This window comes from Hypanus sabinus, assembly GCF_030144855.1.
Source record: "Hypanus sabinus isolate sHypSab1 chromosome 5 unlocalized genomic scaffold, sHypSab1.hap1 SUPER_5_unloc_1, whole genome shotgun sequence".
Taxonomy (NCBI): domain Eukaryota; kingdom Metazoa; phylum Chordata; class Chondrichthyes; order Myliobatiformes; family Dasyatidae; genus Hypanus; species Hypanus sabinus.
Window position 1 is genome coordinate 47,845 of NW_026778917.1, and position 18,110 is coordinate 65,954.

An 18,110-nucleotide genomic window follows, 5' to 3' on the forward strand; every position below is an offset into this window, starting at 1 on the left:
TTCTCAAGCATCTGCTTCTTGAAGGTGTCAAGAAGGAGCTGGATAGATATCTGATGGATAGGGGAATCAAGGGATATGGGGACAAGGCAGGGACTGGGTATTGGTAGTGAATGATCAGCCATGATCTCAGAATGGCGGTGCAGACTCGAAGGGCCGAATGGTCTACTTCTGCACCTATTGTCTATTGTCTATTTTGTCCTCAGTACTGGGGAGGCTGGTGCCCGTGATGAAACTGGCTGGGTTTACAAGGCTCTGCAGCTTTTTCCGAATCTGTGCAGAGGCTCTTCAATACCAGACTGCGATACAACCAGTTAGAATGCTCTCAGTGGTACAGTGCCTATAAAAAGTCTTCACTCCCTTTGGAAATTTTCACAGAAACATGGAAAACCTACAGCACGATACAGGCCCTTCGGCCCACAATACTGTGCCAAACCTCTCCTTACTTCAGAAATTACCGAGGGTTACCCATAGCCCTCGTGTTTTATTGTTTTACAGCATTGAATCACAGCGGAGTTAATTTGGCTTTTTTTTTTAATGCTGATCAACAGGAGTTAAAGCGGAAACTTCCACTGCAGTTCTCACCAAGGCCGGGTCACCCGGGTGCAGCCAGCACACAGGAAATGCCCCACAGCAAACTGCCACCAAATCGAGTCATGCTGAGGAAGGCTACGAGGCTGCACTCGCTGGAATTCAGAAGAATCGGGGTTTCTCTGAAACCGACTGAATACTGAAACGTATCGACAGAGTCTGGGACCAGAGGGCACAGATAGAGTGGATGTGGAGAGGATGTTTCCTATAGTGGGGGAGTCTAGGACCAGAGGACACAGATAGAGTGGATGTGGAGAGGATGTTTCCTATAGTGGGGAGTCTAGGACCAGGGGACACAGATAGAGTGGATGTGGAGAGGATGTTTCCTATAGTGGCAGAATCTAGGACCAGAGGGCACAGATAGAGTGGATGTGGAGAGGATGTTTCCTATAGTGGGGGAGACTAGGACCAGAGGACACAGATAGAGTGGATGTGGAGAGGATGTTTCCTGTAGTGGGGGAGTCTAGGACCAGAGGGCACCGATAGAGTGGCTGTGGAGAGGATGTTTCCTATAGTGGGAGAGTCTAGGACCAGAGGACACCGATAGAGTGGCTGTGGAGAGGATGTTTCCTATAGTGGGGGATTCTAGGACCAGAGGACACAGATAGAGTGGATGTGGAGAGGATGTTTCCTATAGTGGGGGAGTCTAGGACCAGAGGACACAGATAGAGTGGATGTGGAGAGGATGTTTCCTATAGTGGGGGAGTCTAGGACCAGAGGACATAGATAGAGTGGGTGTGGAGAGGATGTTTCCTATAGTGGGGGAGTCTAGGACCAGAGGACACGGATGGAGTGGATGTGGAGAGGATGTTTCCTACAGTGGGGGAGTCTAGGACCAGAGGGCACAGATAGAGTGGATGTGGAGAGGATGTTTCCTGTGGCGGGGAGTCTGGGACCAGACAGCACAGACTCAGAATAGAGAGATGTCCATTTAGGATGGAGATGAGGAGGAATTTCTCTAGCCAGAGGGTAGTGAATCTGTGGAATTCATTGCCACAGGTGGCTGTGGAGGTCAAGTCAGTGGGTGTTTTTAAGGCAAAGATTCATAGGTCCTTAATTGATGAGGCGGTTAAGGGTTATAGGGAAAAGGCACAAGGGTGGGGTTGAAGAACGGCAGTATCGTGGTAGCACAACGCTTTGACCTGGGTTCAATTGTTTGCTATGAGCTTGTACATCACTTCCCATGAACGTGTCGGTTTCCTCCCACAGTCCAAAGGGTTAGTGGGTCATTGTAAATCTAGGGTTAAATCAGGGAATGCTGGGTGGCACGGCTCAAAGGGGTTGTGTTCCGTGCTGTATCTCAATAAATAAATAAAATGAAAATCAACAATGTTGGAATGACAAAGCAGACTCGATGGGCTGAATGGCCTAATTAGGGAATGTTATGAGTTGTTGCCATTGCAGAGTGATTCGCTTTGTCCTGGGACATTAGGGAGTCAGTACCACTCTGCAGAGGGAGGGCATGCCTTACAAACTTGACTGAGCGTTTTTGAGGAGGTGAATGGTGCTGAATGAGGACGTTCTCCACATGAACTTCCGGACACAGCATCCTGCTGCAGCCGCCGGGGCGAGAACATGGCCCTCTGCTGGGCGTACTGGGGATTGCAGGTTGCGTTGCTCGGTGCTGCCCTCCAGTGTTCACGCAGGGGAAGAACAAGCTGGAGCAGGACAATCCACTGTCATGCCTCTCGGGGACTCGGGCAATAATTTTTTTTCTTTGTGACTGTATGTTTCTCTGAAAGCTATGCAGCAGGTAATGTGTTTTGCACCTTGGCCCCAAAGGGACGCTGTTTCATTCCGCGATATTCGTGTATGGTTGAATGATAATTAAACGTAAACCTGGATCCAATTTCTGAACGGTCCATAAACCCATGAACACAACCCCAGGATTTCTCTTCTGCCGTGTGCCTATGTAATGTAACTCATAGTATTGTTATGTATTGCAATGGACTGCTACCGCAAAACAACAGATTTCATGACCTAAGTCAGTGGTTCTGGTCCCCTCTACCATAGTGCTATTAAAGACCTATCTCCTTCCATCTGGCCTCCCAAAGCACAACACGTCACAGGCCGGATTAAACTCCCTCTGGCTGTCAGAATCGCTCCCCCGGGTAGAAATGTCAAACGCCAGAGGACACTCTTTCAGAGAATGCCGGGGGGAGGGGGGTGGAGTTTAAAGGTGACAGAAATAGCTTGTTTTTATATAAACACAAAGATTGGTCGGTGCCGGGAATAGGTTACCAGGGGCAATGTGTAAGCAGGCAGCTTGATGGAGTTGAAGAGGCAGGCGCATGGATATTCGGATTTGGATTTGCGTATGAGGGACAGAAGTTCAGCATAACACTATTGGCTGACCGTCCTGTACTGGGCAGTGTAAAGAAGGACCTACCATCTTCAGACGGGGGTGCCTCACGGTTCAATTCCAGTACACAAGTGTAAAATAATTGTACTCTGGATCCAGTTCAGCACAAAACAACAGAAAAAAACACAATAATAATACTAAAACAAATCAAAATAAATACAGCGGTGCTAGAAAGTATGTTAACCTTGTATATTCTTCTCTACATCTGCATCAATATGATCTTCATGTAAGTCCTAAAACTAAAGAGAACCCAATTAAATAAATCATACTTGTCCACTTATTTATTGAGAAAACTGATCCAATATTATACGTATTTGTTGGAAAAGTATACGTATAAGTGCACCTTTGCTTTAGTAACTGGTGTGACCCCGTTGAACAACAACAACTTCAACCAAACGTTTCTGGTAACTGTTGATCAATCCTGCACATTGGCTTGGAGGAATTTTAGTCCATACCTCCTTACAAAACTGCTTCAGCTCTGGAATGGTGATGGTTTTCCTTGCAGGAACTGCTTGCTTCATGTACTTCCACAATATTTCTACAGGATTAAGGTCGGGGCTCTGACTCGGACATTACAAATCTCAAATTTTCTTCTTTTTAAACCATTTTGTTGTTGATGTACTCTTGTCTTTTGGATGATTGTCTCGTTGCATTATCCAACTTTTATCAAGCTTCAGGCGATAGACAGCTACACTGACATTCTCCTGTAAAATGTCTTGATACGATTTTGAATTCATTGTTCCCTCAAGCAGTCCAGGCCCCAAACCATGATGCTCCTTCCACCAAGCTTCACTGTTGGAATGAGGTTTTGGTGTTGGTGTCCAAACATAACAATGTGCATTTCTGTCAAAAAGTTCCACTTTTGTCTCATCTGTCCACAGAACATTGTCCCAGAAGCTTGAGACGAGCAGCAAGGTTTTTGTTGGAGGGCAGTGGTTTCCTCTGTGGTGTCCTTCCACGAACACCATTCATGTTCAGTGTTTTACTTATCGTAGACACATGAACAGAGACTTTAGCAAGTTCTAGAGGTTTCTAAAGGCCTTTTGCTGTTACCCTCGGGTTCTTTTGCACCTCATTTCAGCATTGCACTTTGTGCTCTTGGTGTGATCTTTGTAAGATGTCCATCCCCAGGGATAGTGGCAACAGTTTCCTCCATTTGGAGACAGTTTCTCTCACTGTGGACTAATGAACACTCAGGTCTTTAGAAATGCTTTTCTGGCCTTTTCCATCTTCATGCATCTCTACAATTTTTCTTCCAAGGCCCTCTGAAAGCTGTTTTGATCGAGGCATGGAGTACATAATCAGATCTTTCTTAAGAAGTGCAGGCTCTGTCGGTAACCTGACTTTGTGTCTTTTTTTTCCCACAGGGCAGGGCACCTCACCTCTACAATCCACACCTCCAATCTCAATGATTGGATCACCCAAATAGTTTCTGTAGAAGGCATTACCCCAGAGGTTCATGTACTTTTTCCAACAAATACTGTAATATTGGATCACTCTTCTCGATAAATAAATGGACAAGTATGACGTTTTAGTGTTATTTGTTTAATTGGGTTCTCTCTATCTAGTTTTAGGACTTGCACGAAGATCATATTTATGCAGAAATAGAGAAAACTCTACAGGGTTCACAAACTTTCTAGCACCACTGATATGAAATAGCTTATATACAGAGATTGACTGTATGTCCATAAAGGCCCTACGTGAGGTTAATGATGAAGTAGTGGTGGAGTTAGTGGGTGGTGTTGTTGATCGGTCTTACTGCCAGGGAAAGTAACTGCTTTTGAGTCTGGTAGTCCTGGGGTGGATGCCACTTAGCAACTTTACCGACGGGAGTGGGACAAACAGTCCATGAGCAGGGTGGGTGGGATCCTTTTCTGGCGGCTTTCTGTCTGACGGTATGTCCTTGATGGTGGGTAGGCTGGAGCCGCTGAGGCACTGGGCAGTTTTGCAAGAAGATCACATCCAACATCCTCACCACCCAGGACATGCCCTCTTCTCATTACTACCATCAGGAAGGAGGTACAGAAGCCTGAAGACATACACTCAGTGTATTAGGAACAGCTTCTTCCCCTCCACCTTCCGATAAACCCACGAACACTAACTCATTGTGTTTGATCACTTTGCACTATTTAATTTATTTACATATATATATATTTCTTATTGCAAATTACAGTAGTTTTACATATTGCTGGCACAAGGCAACAAACTTTGCAGCGTACATTGTTGTTAATAACCCCGATTCTGCCGATGCAGTGTGTTGAATCTGACTGTTTGTCATTGTCTTTGCAGTGGAACAATTAATTATCTGCCTCTATTTTAAGTGGCCTTTATTTGCATAACATTTTAATTTGCCTCCAGTGGCTATGCAAAGCATAATTCTGGAGCTTCTTTGTTCTTTCATGAGGTGAACATGTTTTCTCACTGTTAATTTAAACTCCGGCATTGATTGAGTACTTCCTCACTGAATTATTGTTACCGATGGATCGGAATGGGTATGAAAGGAACTGCTTTATGTTAGGCACCATCTTTAATTTCTCTCTTCTTCAAGTAGCGGACCCCTGTTGCCCCTCCTTGCACCCCCCCCCAGCCTCGGTACTGCCCCCCACCCTCACTCAGACAGACATTGCACCTACCCCTTGGTGAGGAAGTTCCCCTGTGCATCCATGAGTAGGAAGATCTCGTTCTGGGTCTTCTGGCTGTTGCCCGTGTACAGGTGGTGCTCCAGGGGGACAGGCCGCTTTGTGGTGCTGATCACGTAGATCTTCTTCTGCTTTATCCGCCTGGCAAAGGGAAAGAGACAACAGATCAAACCATGGCTAGGTCCTCACGATTGCTCAGGAGCCTTATCCCAACTGACAATGCATAAAACCAGCCCTACACCAAGGTCAATATTCATTTTTAAATACTTAGGAGATACAACGCAGAACAGGCCATTCCAGCCCAATGGGCTGTGCCCCCTGGTAACCCACCGATTTTAACCCTAGCCTATCATAGGTAGTTCCCAAAGACCATTTAACCTACTAACCAGCATGCGTCGGGACTGTGGGAGGAAGCTGAGACACCCAGAGGAAGACCACCTGCACAGCAAGGAATGTAAAAACTTGCTAAGCAGAGGGCGCCAGAATTGAACTCCAAACTCCGAAACCAGACATAGAATTTGGCCATTTGCCCCGTGGAATCTGCTCTGCCACTGACCCACAGCTGATCCTTTCCTCCCTGCCCCCCCCCCTCAGCCCGACTCCCCGGAGAACCCCATAACCTTTGATGCCATGTCCAATCAAGAACCTATCAATCTCTGCCTAAATACACCCAACAGCCCGGCCTCCACAGCTGCATGTGGCAACAAATTCCACAAATTCACCACCCTCTAGCTAAAGAAATTTTTCTGCATCTGTTTTAAATGGACGTCTCTCTATCCTGAGTCTGTACCCTCTTGTCTTAGACTCCCCCACCACAAGAAACATCCTTTCCACAGCTACTCTGTCTAGGCCTTTCAATGTTCGAAATGCTTCAGTGAGATCCCCTCCCCCCCCATCCTTCTGAATTCCAGTGAGTACAGACCCAGATTATCAAACATTTCTTGTGATGATAACCCGTCATTCCTGAAATTACCCTTGTGAACCTCCTCTGGACCCTCTCCAATGCCAGATGAGGGGCCCAAAACTGTTCACAATACTCAAGGTGAGACCTCACCAGTGCCTTATAAAGCCTCAGCATCACATCCCTGCTCTTGTATTCCAGAGCTCTTGAAATGAGTATTAACATTGCATCTGCCTTCCTCACCACCGACTCAACCTGCAAGTTAACCGTAAGTAGTGTTCTGCACAAGGACTCACAAGATTTCTCAGATTTTTTGATTTTTTTCCCCTATTTAGAAAATAGTCTGCACATTTATTTCTAAAATCAAAGTGCATGACCATTTTGAATTTTCCACTCTCTTGCCCATTCTCCTAATCTGTCAAAGTCCTTCTGCATCCTACCTGTTTCCTCAACACTACCTGCCCCTCCACCAATCATCGAATCCTTTTGCAAACTTGGGAACAAAGACATCTATTCCATCATCTAAATCACTGATACACGACATAAACAGCACTCCCAACACTGTTCCCTGCAGAACCCCCCTAGTCACTGGCAGGTAACTAGAGAGGGTTATTCCCACTTGCTGCCTCCTACCAGTCAGCCAATGCTCTAACCGTGCCAGTAACTCTCCTGTAATACCATGGGCTCTTCACTTGGTAAGTAGCCTCATGTGTGGCACCTTGTCTAAAAATACAACATCGACAGCATCCCCTTTATCTATCCGATGTGTAATCTTCTCAAAGAATTCCAAGAATGTCTGAAAAAGCATTTTGGTAAAATGGAATACAGTCAGACTGTTATCCAAATGGGGAGAAAATTCAAACATCAGAGGTGCAGAGGGATTTAGTGGTCCTCATGCAAGACTCCCCGAAGGTTAATTTACGGGTGGAGTCTGTGGTCAGGATGGCAAATGCAATGTTGGTGTAACTCTCACTTCGGCTGGCGGCTTAATATTGGGGGTGATAATACTGATAAATATCAAGAACCTGGGAAGAGGAGTCCTTGACAGTGAATCCATCGATTGTGGGAACGGTTCAGTGACGGGGCAAGTGAAATGGAGTGAAGTTATTCCCTCTGGTTCAAGAGCCTGATGGTTGAGGGGTAATAACTGTTCCTGAACCCAGTGGTGTGAGTCCTGAGGCTCCTGTACCTTCTTCCTAATGGCAGCAGTGAGAAGAGAGCATGGCCTGGATGGTGGGGGTCCCTGATGATGGGTGCTGATCTGTGTTGGATGACAGCGGATTAGCAAAGGCTGGAGTTTCTGGTGGCAATTCGGAAGATACATCCCAAATATGAAGAAAAATTCTAAAGGGAGAATGAGGCAAACATGGCTGAAATAAAAGCAAGAGGGCATAGAATACAGTAAAATATTAGTTATAAGTTACAGCATTGAAATCTTTTAATGCCAACAGAAAGCAACTGAAAAAAGGAATGAGGAGAGAAAAGATGAAATATGAACGTTAGCTAGCAAATAATATAAAAGAGGATATGAAAAGATTTTCAGATACATAAAGGGTAAACGAGAGGTGACAGTCTATGATAATGCCGGGAGTATGATAATGCATTTTGGTGAAAGGAACAATAGTTCAGACTGTTATCCAAATGGGAAGAAAATTCAAACATCAGAGGTGCAGAGGGATTTAGAGGTCCTCATGCAAGACTCCCCGAAGGTTAATTTACAGGTGGAGTCTGTGGTAAAGAAGGCAAATGCAATGTTGGCATTTATTTCAAGGGGAATAGAACACAAAAGCAAGGAGATAATGCTGAGCTTTTTTAAGACCCTAGTCAGTCTGCACTTGGAGTATTGTCAGTTTTGGGCCCCATATCTCATAAAGGATGTGTTGTCATTGGAGAGAGTCCAGAGGAGGTTCACAAGGATGATTCTGGGAATGAAGGGGTTAACATATGAGGAGCATTTGGCAGCTTTGGGCCTGTACTCACTGGAATTTAGAAGGCAGGGGATCTCATTGAAACCTACCGAATGTTGAAAGGACTAGATAAGTTGGATGTGCAGAGGATGTTTCCTATGGTGGGGGCATCTAGAACTAGAGGCACAACCTCAAATTTGAGGGGCGCCTTTTAGAACAGAGGTAAGGAGGAACTGTTTTAGCTAGAGTGGTGAATCTGTGTAATATTCTGCCACAGGCCAAGTCAGTGAGTATATTTAAAGCAGAAGGTGATCATTTCCTGATCAGTCAGAGCATCAAAGGATATGGTGAGACAGCAGGTGGGTGGGATTGATTGGGATCCAGGATCAGCCACGATGGAATGGCAGAGCGGACTCTGGTTAGATAGATAGATAGATACTTTATTCATCCCCAAGGGGAAATTCAACATTTTTCCAGTGTCCCATACACTTATTGTAGCAAAACTAATTACATACAGTATTTAACTCAGTATAAATATGATATGCATCTAAAATCATCCTCCCAAAAAGCATTAATCAATAGCTTTTAAAAAAGTTCTTAAATAATTGACTAAAGTGCATTGAGTGGTAACTTAAGCTCAGTCCTAACCCCGCCACTTTGACATGTCTTGCCCCTGGTGGCTTCATTCTCCTCCTATGTCTTGAGATCTTTTGGACAATCTGTAGAAGTGCAACAAGTTCATTCACCTTATTTCTTATACTTTGTGCACTGAGATATAACTCTCCGAGAGCTGATTTGCTACCCTTCTTGATTCTGCATTCCCAATGGACTGATACTCACCCTGCTGGCTACAATTATGTCCTTTTCATCTGCCTGCCCTTCCTGACAGTCGGTCTGCACGATATCTTCACTTTTTCACCATATGTCTTATCCTGTGTCACTCCAGTTCCCCCCCACCCCCGCCAAATTAGCTTAAGCCCTCCCCAACACCTCTAACAAACCTGCCCGCAAGAAAATTGGGTTCAGGTGTAACCTGTCCCTTTTGTACAGGTCATACCTCCCCAAGGGATCCCAATGATCCAAGAACCTGAAGCCCTGTCTCCCACACCAGCTTCTCAGCTGCACATTTAACTGCCAAACCATCCTGCTTCTAACCCCACTGGTGCGTGGCATGTGTAGTAATCTAGAAATATACCTCTGGCTTCAGAGGCAGCATGTGTTTAACATCTGGGCTCAGTTTTGTCGCCATCTGTAAGGAGTTTGTGCTTTCTCCCCGTGACTGGGTGGGTTTCCTAAGGGTGCCCCGGTGTCCCCCCACATTCCAAAGATGTAACCATTGGTCACATGGGTGTACTGGGCAGCGGGGGCTCGTTAGGCTGGAAGGGCCTGTATCTCTAAATAAACAGCTGTGAACCCTCTATAAGGCAGGCATATACTCCTTTCAGCAAGACTACAAACGTGGCCTTACCGAATTCCTAACTAACTACAAACACATACACTCTTGTCGGGCTTCCAGCCGCGTCCAGGTGTCCATTTCAACCGATGTTTCACTGACAAACTCCGCCATCTACACGGTGAAGAGGAACTTGTGTGCCATATACGCTGGGAAAGCATTCCATCCTTCTTCAACCGCACAAGCAGTTTCAGCAAAAGGGTTGCAAAAGTTATTTGCACTGGTAACTACCTTATAATTCGGGAAATTGGTCAGGTATGACTTATTCACAGGATCAGTACAAGTCCTCCTGCGTCTCCAGCTATTGACCGCAAACCCGTCCACTCCAGGGGGACGGGCAATGGGTCTGGAGAGGCTGTTGCCATATGTTTTGTAGACAATGCACTGCTGTTACCAAAGGAGAGAGTGAGAGGACGCCCGCACAAACAGATCCAATTCACACTCACCCAATCCAGTCGGCAAACTCCAAAGTATTGGGCACGGTGGCGCTCAACAGGATGAGGTTCACGTGGTCTGGAAGCATAATGAGAACCTCCTCCCACACCACGCCTCTCTGTGGGGGGGGGGGGAGAGAGAGAGAGAGATTCAACCTGATAGTACATTGAAATACATGGAAGCATAGTGAGAATCCCCTCCCACACCATGCCTCCCTGTGGGGGGGGGGGGAGAGAGAGAGATTCAACCTGATAGTACATTGAAATACATGGAAGCATAATGAGAACCCCCTCCCACACCACGCCTCCCTGTGGGGGGGGGGGGAGAGAGAGAGATTCAACCTGATAGTACATTGAAATACATGGAAGCATAATGAGAACCCCCTCCCACACCACGCCTCCCTGTGGGGGGGGGGGGGGGGAGAGAGAGAGATTCAACCTGATAGTACATTGAAATACATGGAAGCATAGTGAGAACCCCCTCCCACACCACGCCTCTCTGTGGGGGGGGGGAGAGAGAGAGATTCAACCTGATAGTACATTGAAATACATGGAAGCATAGTGAGAACCCCCTCCCACAGCACGCCTCTCTGTGGGGGGGGGGGGGGGAGAGAGATTCAACCTGATAGTACATTGAAATACATGGAAGCATAGTGAGAACCCCCTCCCACAGCACGCCTCTCTGTGGGGGGGGGGGGAGAGAGATTCAACCTGATAGTACATTGAAATACATGGAAGCATAATCATAATGTGTAAAGGGGGTTTCTTCTTTTTTCTTTGTTACTGTTGGGAAAGGGTTTCTTTGTTTTGTTTACAGGAATGTTTCTTTGTTGCGAGAGAGTGCTGGAAGCTTGTTTGTTAAAATTTACTGATAACGAGAATGGTATTCCTTTGTAAACCAAATGGAGATTAATGTTCTTTCTTCTGTAAGCTTTTGTTGACGGGCTTTTGGGCAGATCGGCACGAAGGGGTCGAGAGAGAGGACGCAATGCTGTAAGCTGGGCGAGGATCGGACCCCAAGCTGGGGTCCGAGGCCCGGAGGTACTCCGAGGAGGGGGGATGAAGCTAGATGTGCTTGGTTGACCATTCGGAGGGTCCTGAGCTGCGAGTCGAGGAGTTCGGAGGGGATCGAATGGTGGCCAGAAGACTTCAGTAATTGCGCTCCAACAGTTGTGCACGAAGTGGTTTGGACTTTGATAAGTTTGGCGCCTTTTCTTTATTTTTTCTTTTCATATATACTGTATCGTTATTAATCACTTAGTTATAGTAACCTTTATGAATTGTACTCATTTAATCGCTTATGGTGTACTGTCTGTTTTTGGGCGAGGCGGGGACATCACACAGCATCCACACCAGCTGATTACCCAGTTTGGCGGGGCCAAAGGCTGCTCCCCCTGGACGAGAATGAGCTGAGCGAGCCTGAGGCGACCCAGGGGGTTACACAGTGGGGTGCTCGTCCGGGGTTGATTTCTGTGGAAGCTGTGTGATCACCCTATTTAAATTGTGTCTGCGGCGAAGAGCTGGTGTGCCTTTGTGGGTGTGTGATTGCTGGTTATCACTGCGTGTGTGTTGGGTGGGGTGACTGCTGTTGGTAGCCTGGAGGTCGTTGTTCGAGTTCCTACGAGTGCTGACGAAATGGTGATGGGACCATGGGTTGTCCGTACTGTTTGGAGAGTGAGGAGTGACAGGTTGGGATGTTTCAGCAGTGGTGAGCTCCGCCCGGTTGTTGGAATAACGTCCAGTCCTAAAGGGGCGGAGCGGACCCCTCAGTTGCTGGGTGAGTGGCAGTGCTTGGCTGAGGGAGAGCGACAGGGACGGGTTGAAAGTTTGAGTAGGCGGGCTGGTGACTTTGTTAGAACTGTCGGGCGCAATTACCTCGAAGTGACCGCTGCCAGTTCTGGGAAAGTGTGGGAAAACGTGTGTGGTTTGACTGGAAGTGCCGCAGCTGGGGGGCTTATCATATCCGTGGCAGGAGATTGGTGGAAAGTTTTTAGGGTATCCATTTTTGCCTAGGGGGGCAGATAAATTGCTTGTGGTGCCAAGGGGATCTGTCAAGGGGATCAGTTGTTCCGTTGATTCGAGAGGTGTCGGGAAACTTAGAGGAGGCCCAGTGGGGGAATGGCTTGGGGTCTCTGGGGGAGCACGTTCCCAGCAATGTACCAACGAACTCCCGAAAGGAACAGACTCTATTCCTGAAGGCTTAGAGGGGCCACGCGCACAGGTGTTGTTACGGATGGATGGAAGTCAAGTTAAAGCCATCCTCGGCACCGGGGTGCCGGTGAAGTTGCTATACAGTTTGTTTCATAACCGTTATTGGAAGCATTTACCCTTGACAACATTGAGGACACTGGAGATTCGGGGTACCAGTGCCGGTGATTATCCAGACAACGGTTGTTGGTCAGTGAAAATGGAGTTCTTAGAGGCAAATGTGGAGGAGACTGAGGTTCAGGAATCATTAATGCTGATGTGTCCGGACCCTGTTGAGACGGGCAGCGTTTCTGTTCTAGAGAGAACCAATTTCCTGCTGGTGCGCTTGGGGGCCTGCCCGGAGGAGGCGGGTGAGAACTGTTTGGAGGCATTGTCGATGCACCCAGAGTTTCGAGCTGCTTCTGTGGACGTGTGTAGCACCCTTGGGCCGATACCGAATTCAAGTGGTGGTACGGCCTGGGGGAAGTATCTGAGGGTGAGACCCTCTTAGTGGATGCTGCGAAATACCACGAGGGAGGGGAGTTGACTGCTGAAGACACCGCGGGGAGAGAGAGAGGTTGCGGCGACTTTCCCCTGAAGCCATGGAAGACGTAGGCAGCGTGTGTGTGGATTATATTGCGCTGAAGAGGCGCACTGTCAGTGACCAGAATATGGCCCTGAGGGCCGAAGAGGCGATGGCCTGTCTGAGTGGTGCGATGTGGTTTAAGGTGCTGGATCTGAGGAGTGGATGTTGCCAGATCCCGATGAGTGGGGCCGACAAGGAGAAGACGGCCGTTATAAATTCCCTAGGAGTCTTCGGGTCCTAAAAGATGCCACAGGGCATATCTGGAGCCCTTGCAACCTTCCTGCGGGGCAGGTGGAAGACCATAGGGGATGTGGAGGCGTTTGGAGTTTTGGTGTATGTGGATGATCTCTTGGTGTTTGGATTTGCCTCAGGAGAATATGAAGTGAGGTCGTTGCAGGAGCAGCTGAGAACTACCGAGTTAAAGTGTTTTCGGGACACGTGCCAGGGCTGGCGAAGGTCGCAGCTCGTGAGTGACTGTCTCTACAGAATCAAGTTTGAAATGAAGACGGAGAGACTGGAGAAAGCGATCTGGAACCAGTCGGAAGACTTACAAGTTGGAGAGAATGAAGAAAGTTGTCTGACTGAGGGCAATTGCAAACTGAGAACCTGGAGAGGGGAGTTTGCGGAGGTGAAGAAATTACAGACGAATCTCAGAAGAGAGAAGCGGAAGCTTGAAGGGAACCTGAAGATGACCATCGACAGTTCAAATGAAGTGCAAAACCTGAAAGTTGATCTGGAAGTCATGAGGAAGAAAAAGCTGGAGAGAAGTGCAATGAATACTGAACAGGAGGCTGAAGAGACTGCGGGAGCAGTGCAGGCCACGTGTTTCCGTTTGGAGAAGATCAAACAGCAGCTACCGATCACAGGAATGAGGAAGATTACAGATTTGATGGATGATGTGCTGGATGTGTGGTACATGCTGCCTTTTGCTGACTTTCCCTCGATTGAGGAAGAGACCATTGGCCCTTCTCCCATTGAGTCAGGTGTAGCGGGGAGGGTTAGCTGTGTGCAGTGTGGGGCATGAGTGAGAGGTTGAGAGAGGAGTTGGTAGTGGGCCCAAGGTATCTCCAGTTGTGTCCGAGCCTGAAGGGTTTAGGGGAGGGAGTACGGAGGTCTCAGAAGGGTTAGGGAACTCCCAGATAGTGGGCCTAAGTAGCGCCTGAGGAACAGGGCGTGAGGGTTACTGTGTGGGGAGGAGATGTCACTGTTTGTGCTTGGGTTACGGTGTGTTGGCAGGAAAGGTGGCGAGTTATTTAGTAGTCATGAGGACATGACTTTTATTTAGTGGAGGGAGAGTGTAAAGGGGGTTTCTTCTTTTTTCTTTGTTACTGTTGGGAAAGGGTTTCTTTGTTTTGTTTACAGGAATGTTTCTTTGTTGCGAGAAAGTGCTGGAAGCTTGTTTGTTAAAATTTACTGATAACGAGAATGGTATTCCTTTGTAAACCAAATAGGGATTAATGTTCTTTCTTCTGAGTCTGTAAGCTTTTGTTGACGGGCTTTTGGGCAGATCGGCGCGAGGGGGTCGAGAGAGAGGACGCAATGCTGTAAGCTGGGCGAGGATCAGACCCCAAACGGGGGTCCGAGGCCTGGAGGTACTCCGAAGAGGGGGGATGAAGCTAGATTGAAGCTTGGTTGACCACTCGGAGGGTCCTGAGCTGCGAGTCGAGGAGTTCGGAGGGGATCGAATGGTGGCCGGAAGACTTCAGAAATTTGAGCTCCAACGGTTGTGCACGAAGTGGTTTGGACTTTGATAAGTTTGGCGCCTTTTCTTTATTTTTTCTCTTCATATATACTGTATCGTTATTGAGAGAAATGATTCTTAAGGAGTCCATTTAGAATGTGCTGACACAGAAAGAACGTGCAAAGCAACTTGCAGGGCAACGTATAAACCAATTTGCAAAATCAGGATGAAACAATAGCTTGCTGATTAAAGAAGCGATACGGGTAACGGGAAGACATGCTTAACGGTTGAACAATAACGGTGTTAATGCGCTGAGGCTGATAAGTGGGCCAAAGGGGTAATCACATTTGTAATTTTGTAATGAGATTAAAGAAGAATGTAGGGTATAAAAAACTGTGCAAAGTGTAATTCGGCACTCAATCTAGCAGGAGCTGGTTGGGTCCGACTCTGCAGACTCGAAAAATAAAGTTTACCGTTCTGCAAATTGCTGAGACTCAGTGTGTTTCTGACAACGTGGGGGCTCGTCCGGGGATCCACACTCCGGCCGCGGTGGACAAGAGGAAGGACATCGGAGACGGTGCACCCCGCCGAGTTTGGCGGTCCCTGACTCCTTGCTCGTCGCTCCAACGCGGCTTGAGCGAGTGATATCCGGACAGCGCAGAGCGGTAAACGGGGAGAAGGGGACAGTACCTGGTACTGGAAGTCCCCAGGACGCACCGGGTAAGTGCCTACTATTATAGTAGAAAGGTGCGGGAATAAGTAAGGACGGAGAAGACCGGGATCGCTACCCGGGGGTCCTCCTGATTAAGTAAGAGCGGAATAAGATGGGAGGGGGTGGCTCTAAAAAGAAAGAGGAAACGGAGAGACCGGGACCATACCCGGGGGTTCCTCCTGATAGCCCCCTCGGTAGAATGTTTGAGAATTGGGGATGTGGAAGACTAAAAGGGAAACAAAAGAAAAAAATGATACAGTACTGTTTAATTTGGTCGAAACAGCCGATAGAAAAACCTGCGGTCTGGTGGCCGCGGCTTGGGTCTGAGGAGGATTGGGTACGACAAGCCTTAAACATTTACGTTAATTCAAAACCAAATGTAAAACCGGAAGAAATTGCTTATGCTTTTTGTTGGGCTCCCTGGCCAGGAGTAACAACAAAGAGTTTTAAGTTGGGCATTAAAGGTGAGCGGAAGTGGGACCTACTCGATCATTTACCCCCTCCCTATGTCTAGCCTTCTGCGCCCCTTACGGGAGCAGAGGGAGGACGTGAAGAAAGTGAAAAAACAGAAGAAATAGACCCGGAGAGGGAAGAGAGGGATGTTAGGGAAAAAGCAAAAGCAAGGATCGAAACAAGGAGTGTGACAGGAGCAGATAAGAAAAAGAAAGACGAATTAAAAAAGGAAGAGGTACAGCTGTGTCCCCTTCGAGAGGTTCCAATGGGAGGAGAACGGGGAGGAACAGGATTTGTAAACGTCCCTCTGACAAGTACCGAAGTACGAGGATTTAAGAAAGATATGAAAACTTTATTAGAAGATCCGATGGGACTGGCAGAACAGTTGGATCAATTCTTAGGACCTAATGTTTACACTTGGGAAGAAATGCATGCGATTATGGGAACGCTATTTTCTGCACAAGAGAGGCAAATGATACGACAAGCTGCAATATCAATTTGGGGAAGGGAACAGCCGAATGAGTTACCGGGGGACCGGAAATTTCCAGTAAACGACCCACAGTGGGACAAACAAGCAGAAGAGAGAAGACGGCAATATCCCATTGCCATGGAAGGGAGGAGGGGATTACAACCTGTAATTGAGACATTAGTATCAGATGGACTCCTGGAAGAATGTATGTCACCCTTTAATATCCCCATCCTACCGGTCCGAAAGCCCGACGGCACGTATCGAATGGTTCAAGATCTGAGAGGCTTAAATGCGGTAGTCCAAACACGATACCCGGTAGTGCCTAACCCCTATACATTAATGAGCAAAATACCTCCTGAACATGAATGGTTCAGTGTGATAGATCTAAAAGATGCCTTTTGGAGTTGCCCGTTGGAGGAAGGTAGCCGAGATATGTTCGCATTTGAATGGGAAAATCCCTTCACTGGGCGGAAGAAGCAACTCCGGTGGACCGTCTTGCCCCAAGGGTTCACGGAGTCCCCAAACCTATTCGAACAGGTACTGGAGCAAGTATTGGCTGGATTCCATTGTACCGAAAAGAACCAACTATTACAGTATGTCGATGACCTACTACTATCGGGACCAGCAGAGGAGGTAGTGCGAGACGATACTATAAGACTCCTGAATTACCTAGGAGAAAAAGGATTGCGGGTGTCCAAGAAGAAACTGCAATTTGTCGAGAAGGAAATAACATATCTCGGACACAGAGTCAGTAAAGGGCACCGCCAAATAACCCCAGAAAGAATAGCGGGAATAACTAAAATACCGCTTCCCAGGACAAAGAAGGAAATAAGACAATTTCTGGACTTAGTGGGCTATTGCCGGATTTGGATAGAGAATTATACCCCCCTGGTGAAGTTTATGTACGACAAATTGGCAAAGGAACCTGTGGCCTTTTTATCAAAAATGTTAGACCCGGTATCCCGGGGATGGCCGACGTGCATACAAGTCGTAGCGGCAGCAGCCGTACTAGTAGAAGAAGCACGGAAATTAACCTTTGGGGGAAGAATGAATACCCCGCACTCCGTTAGCACCCTCTTAGCCCAAAAAGCTCAGCGGTGGTTGACGGACTCTCGCATACTGAAATACGAAACCATTCTGATGGTCGGGGATGATTTAAGCTTTGAAAAGAACAATAGTTGTAACCCGGCACAGTTCTTATACGGAGAATCAACAGGGGAGCCCGACAAACATCAGAAGGCGAGTGGAAGCTGCACACCCCCTGGCACCCTCAGAGCTCAGGAAGAGTTGAGAGGATGAACAGTACTTTGAAGACGCAATTGACAAAACTAATGGAAACCAAGCTACCCTGGACCAAGTGTCTACCCCTGGCCCTACTAAGAATCCGCACGGCTCCTCGAAAAGATATAGGAGTATCCCCTTATGAAATGTTGTTTGGCCTTCCATATTGGAACAAGGTGGAGGGCTATCCTTCCCTGCAAGGGGGAGATGTCTTTGTAAGGGACTATTTACAGGCACTGTCTCGTTCTTTTGCAGAATTGCGCAGGAAGGGGTTACTCGCACAAACCCCACCTCTGGACTTCGCACTCCACCGAACTCAGCCCGGTGACTGGGTCCTGATTAAGACTTGGAAGCCAGAGAAGTTACAGCCGCAGTGGGAAGGCCCATTCCAGGTGCTACTGACCACCGAAGCCGCAGTAAGGACAAAAGAAAAAGGGTGGACCCACGCCGCGAGAAT

At 47.5% G+C, this 18,110-nt stretch overlaps 1 protein-coding gene across 2 annotated transcripts in view; it reads right to left on the minus strand.

The window, feature by feature from the left end:
• Positions 1–18,110, minus strand: part of skic2 (SKI2 subunit of superkiller complex) — a 159,323-nt gene that overhangs the window by 43,644 nt on the left and 97,569 nt on the right. For both annotated transcript variants that reach the window (XM_059957481.1, XM_059957482.1), the window contains exons 13-14: positions 10,297–10,403; positions 5,584–5,730 (exon numbers count right to left, since the gene is read on the minus strand). In XM_059957481.1, coding sequence (XP_059813464.1) covers positions 5,584–5,730; positions 10,297–10,403 — 254 coding nt within the window. The remainder of the gene's footprint in view (positions 1–5,583; positions 5,731–10,296; positions 10,404–18,110) is intronic.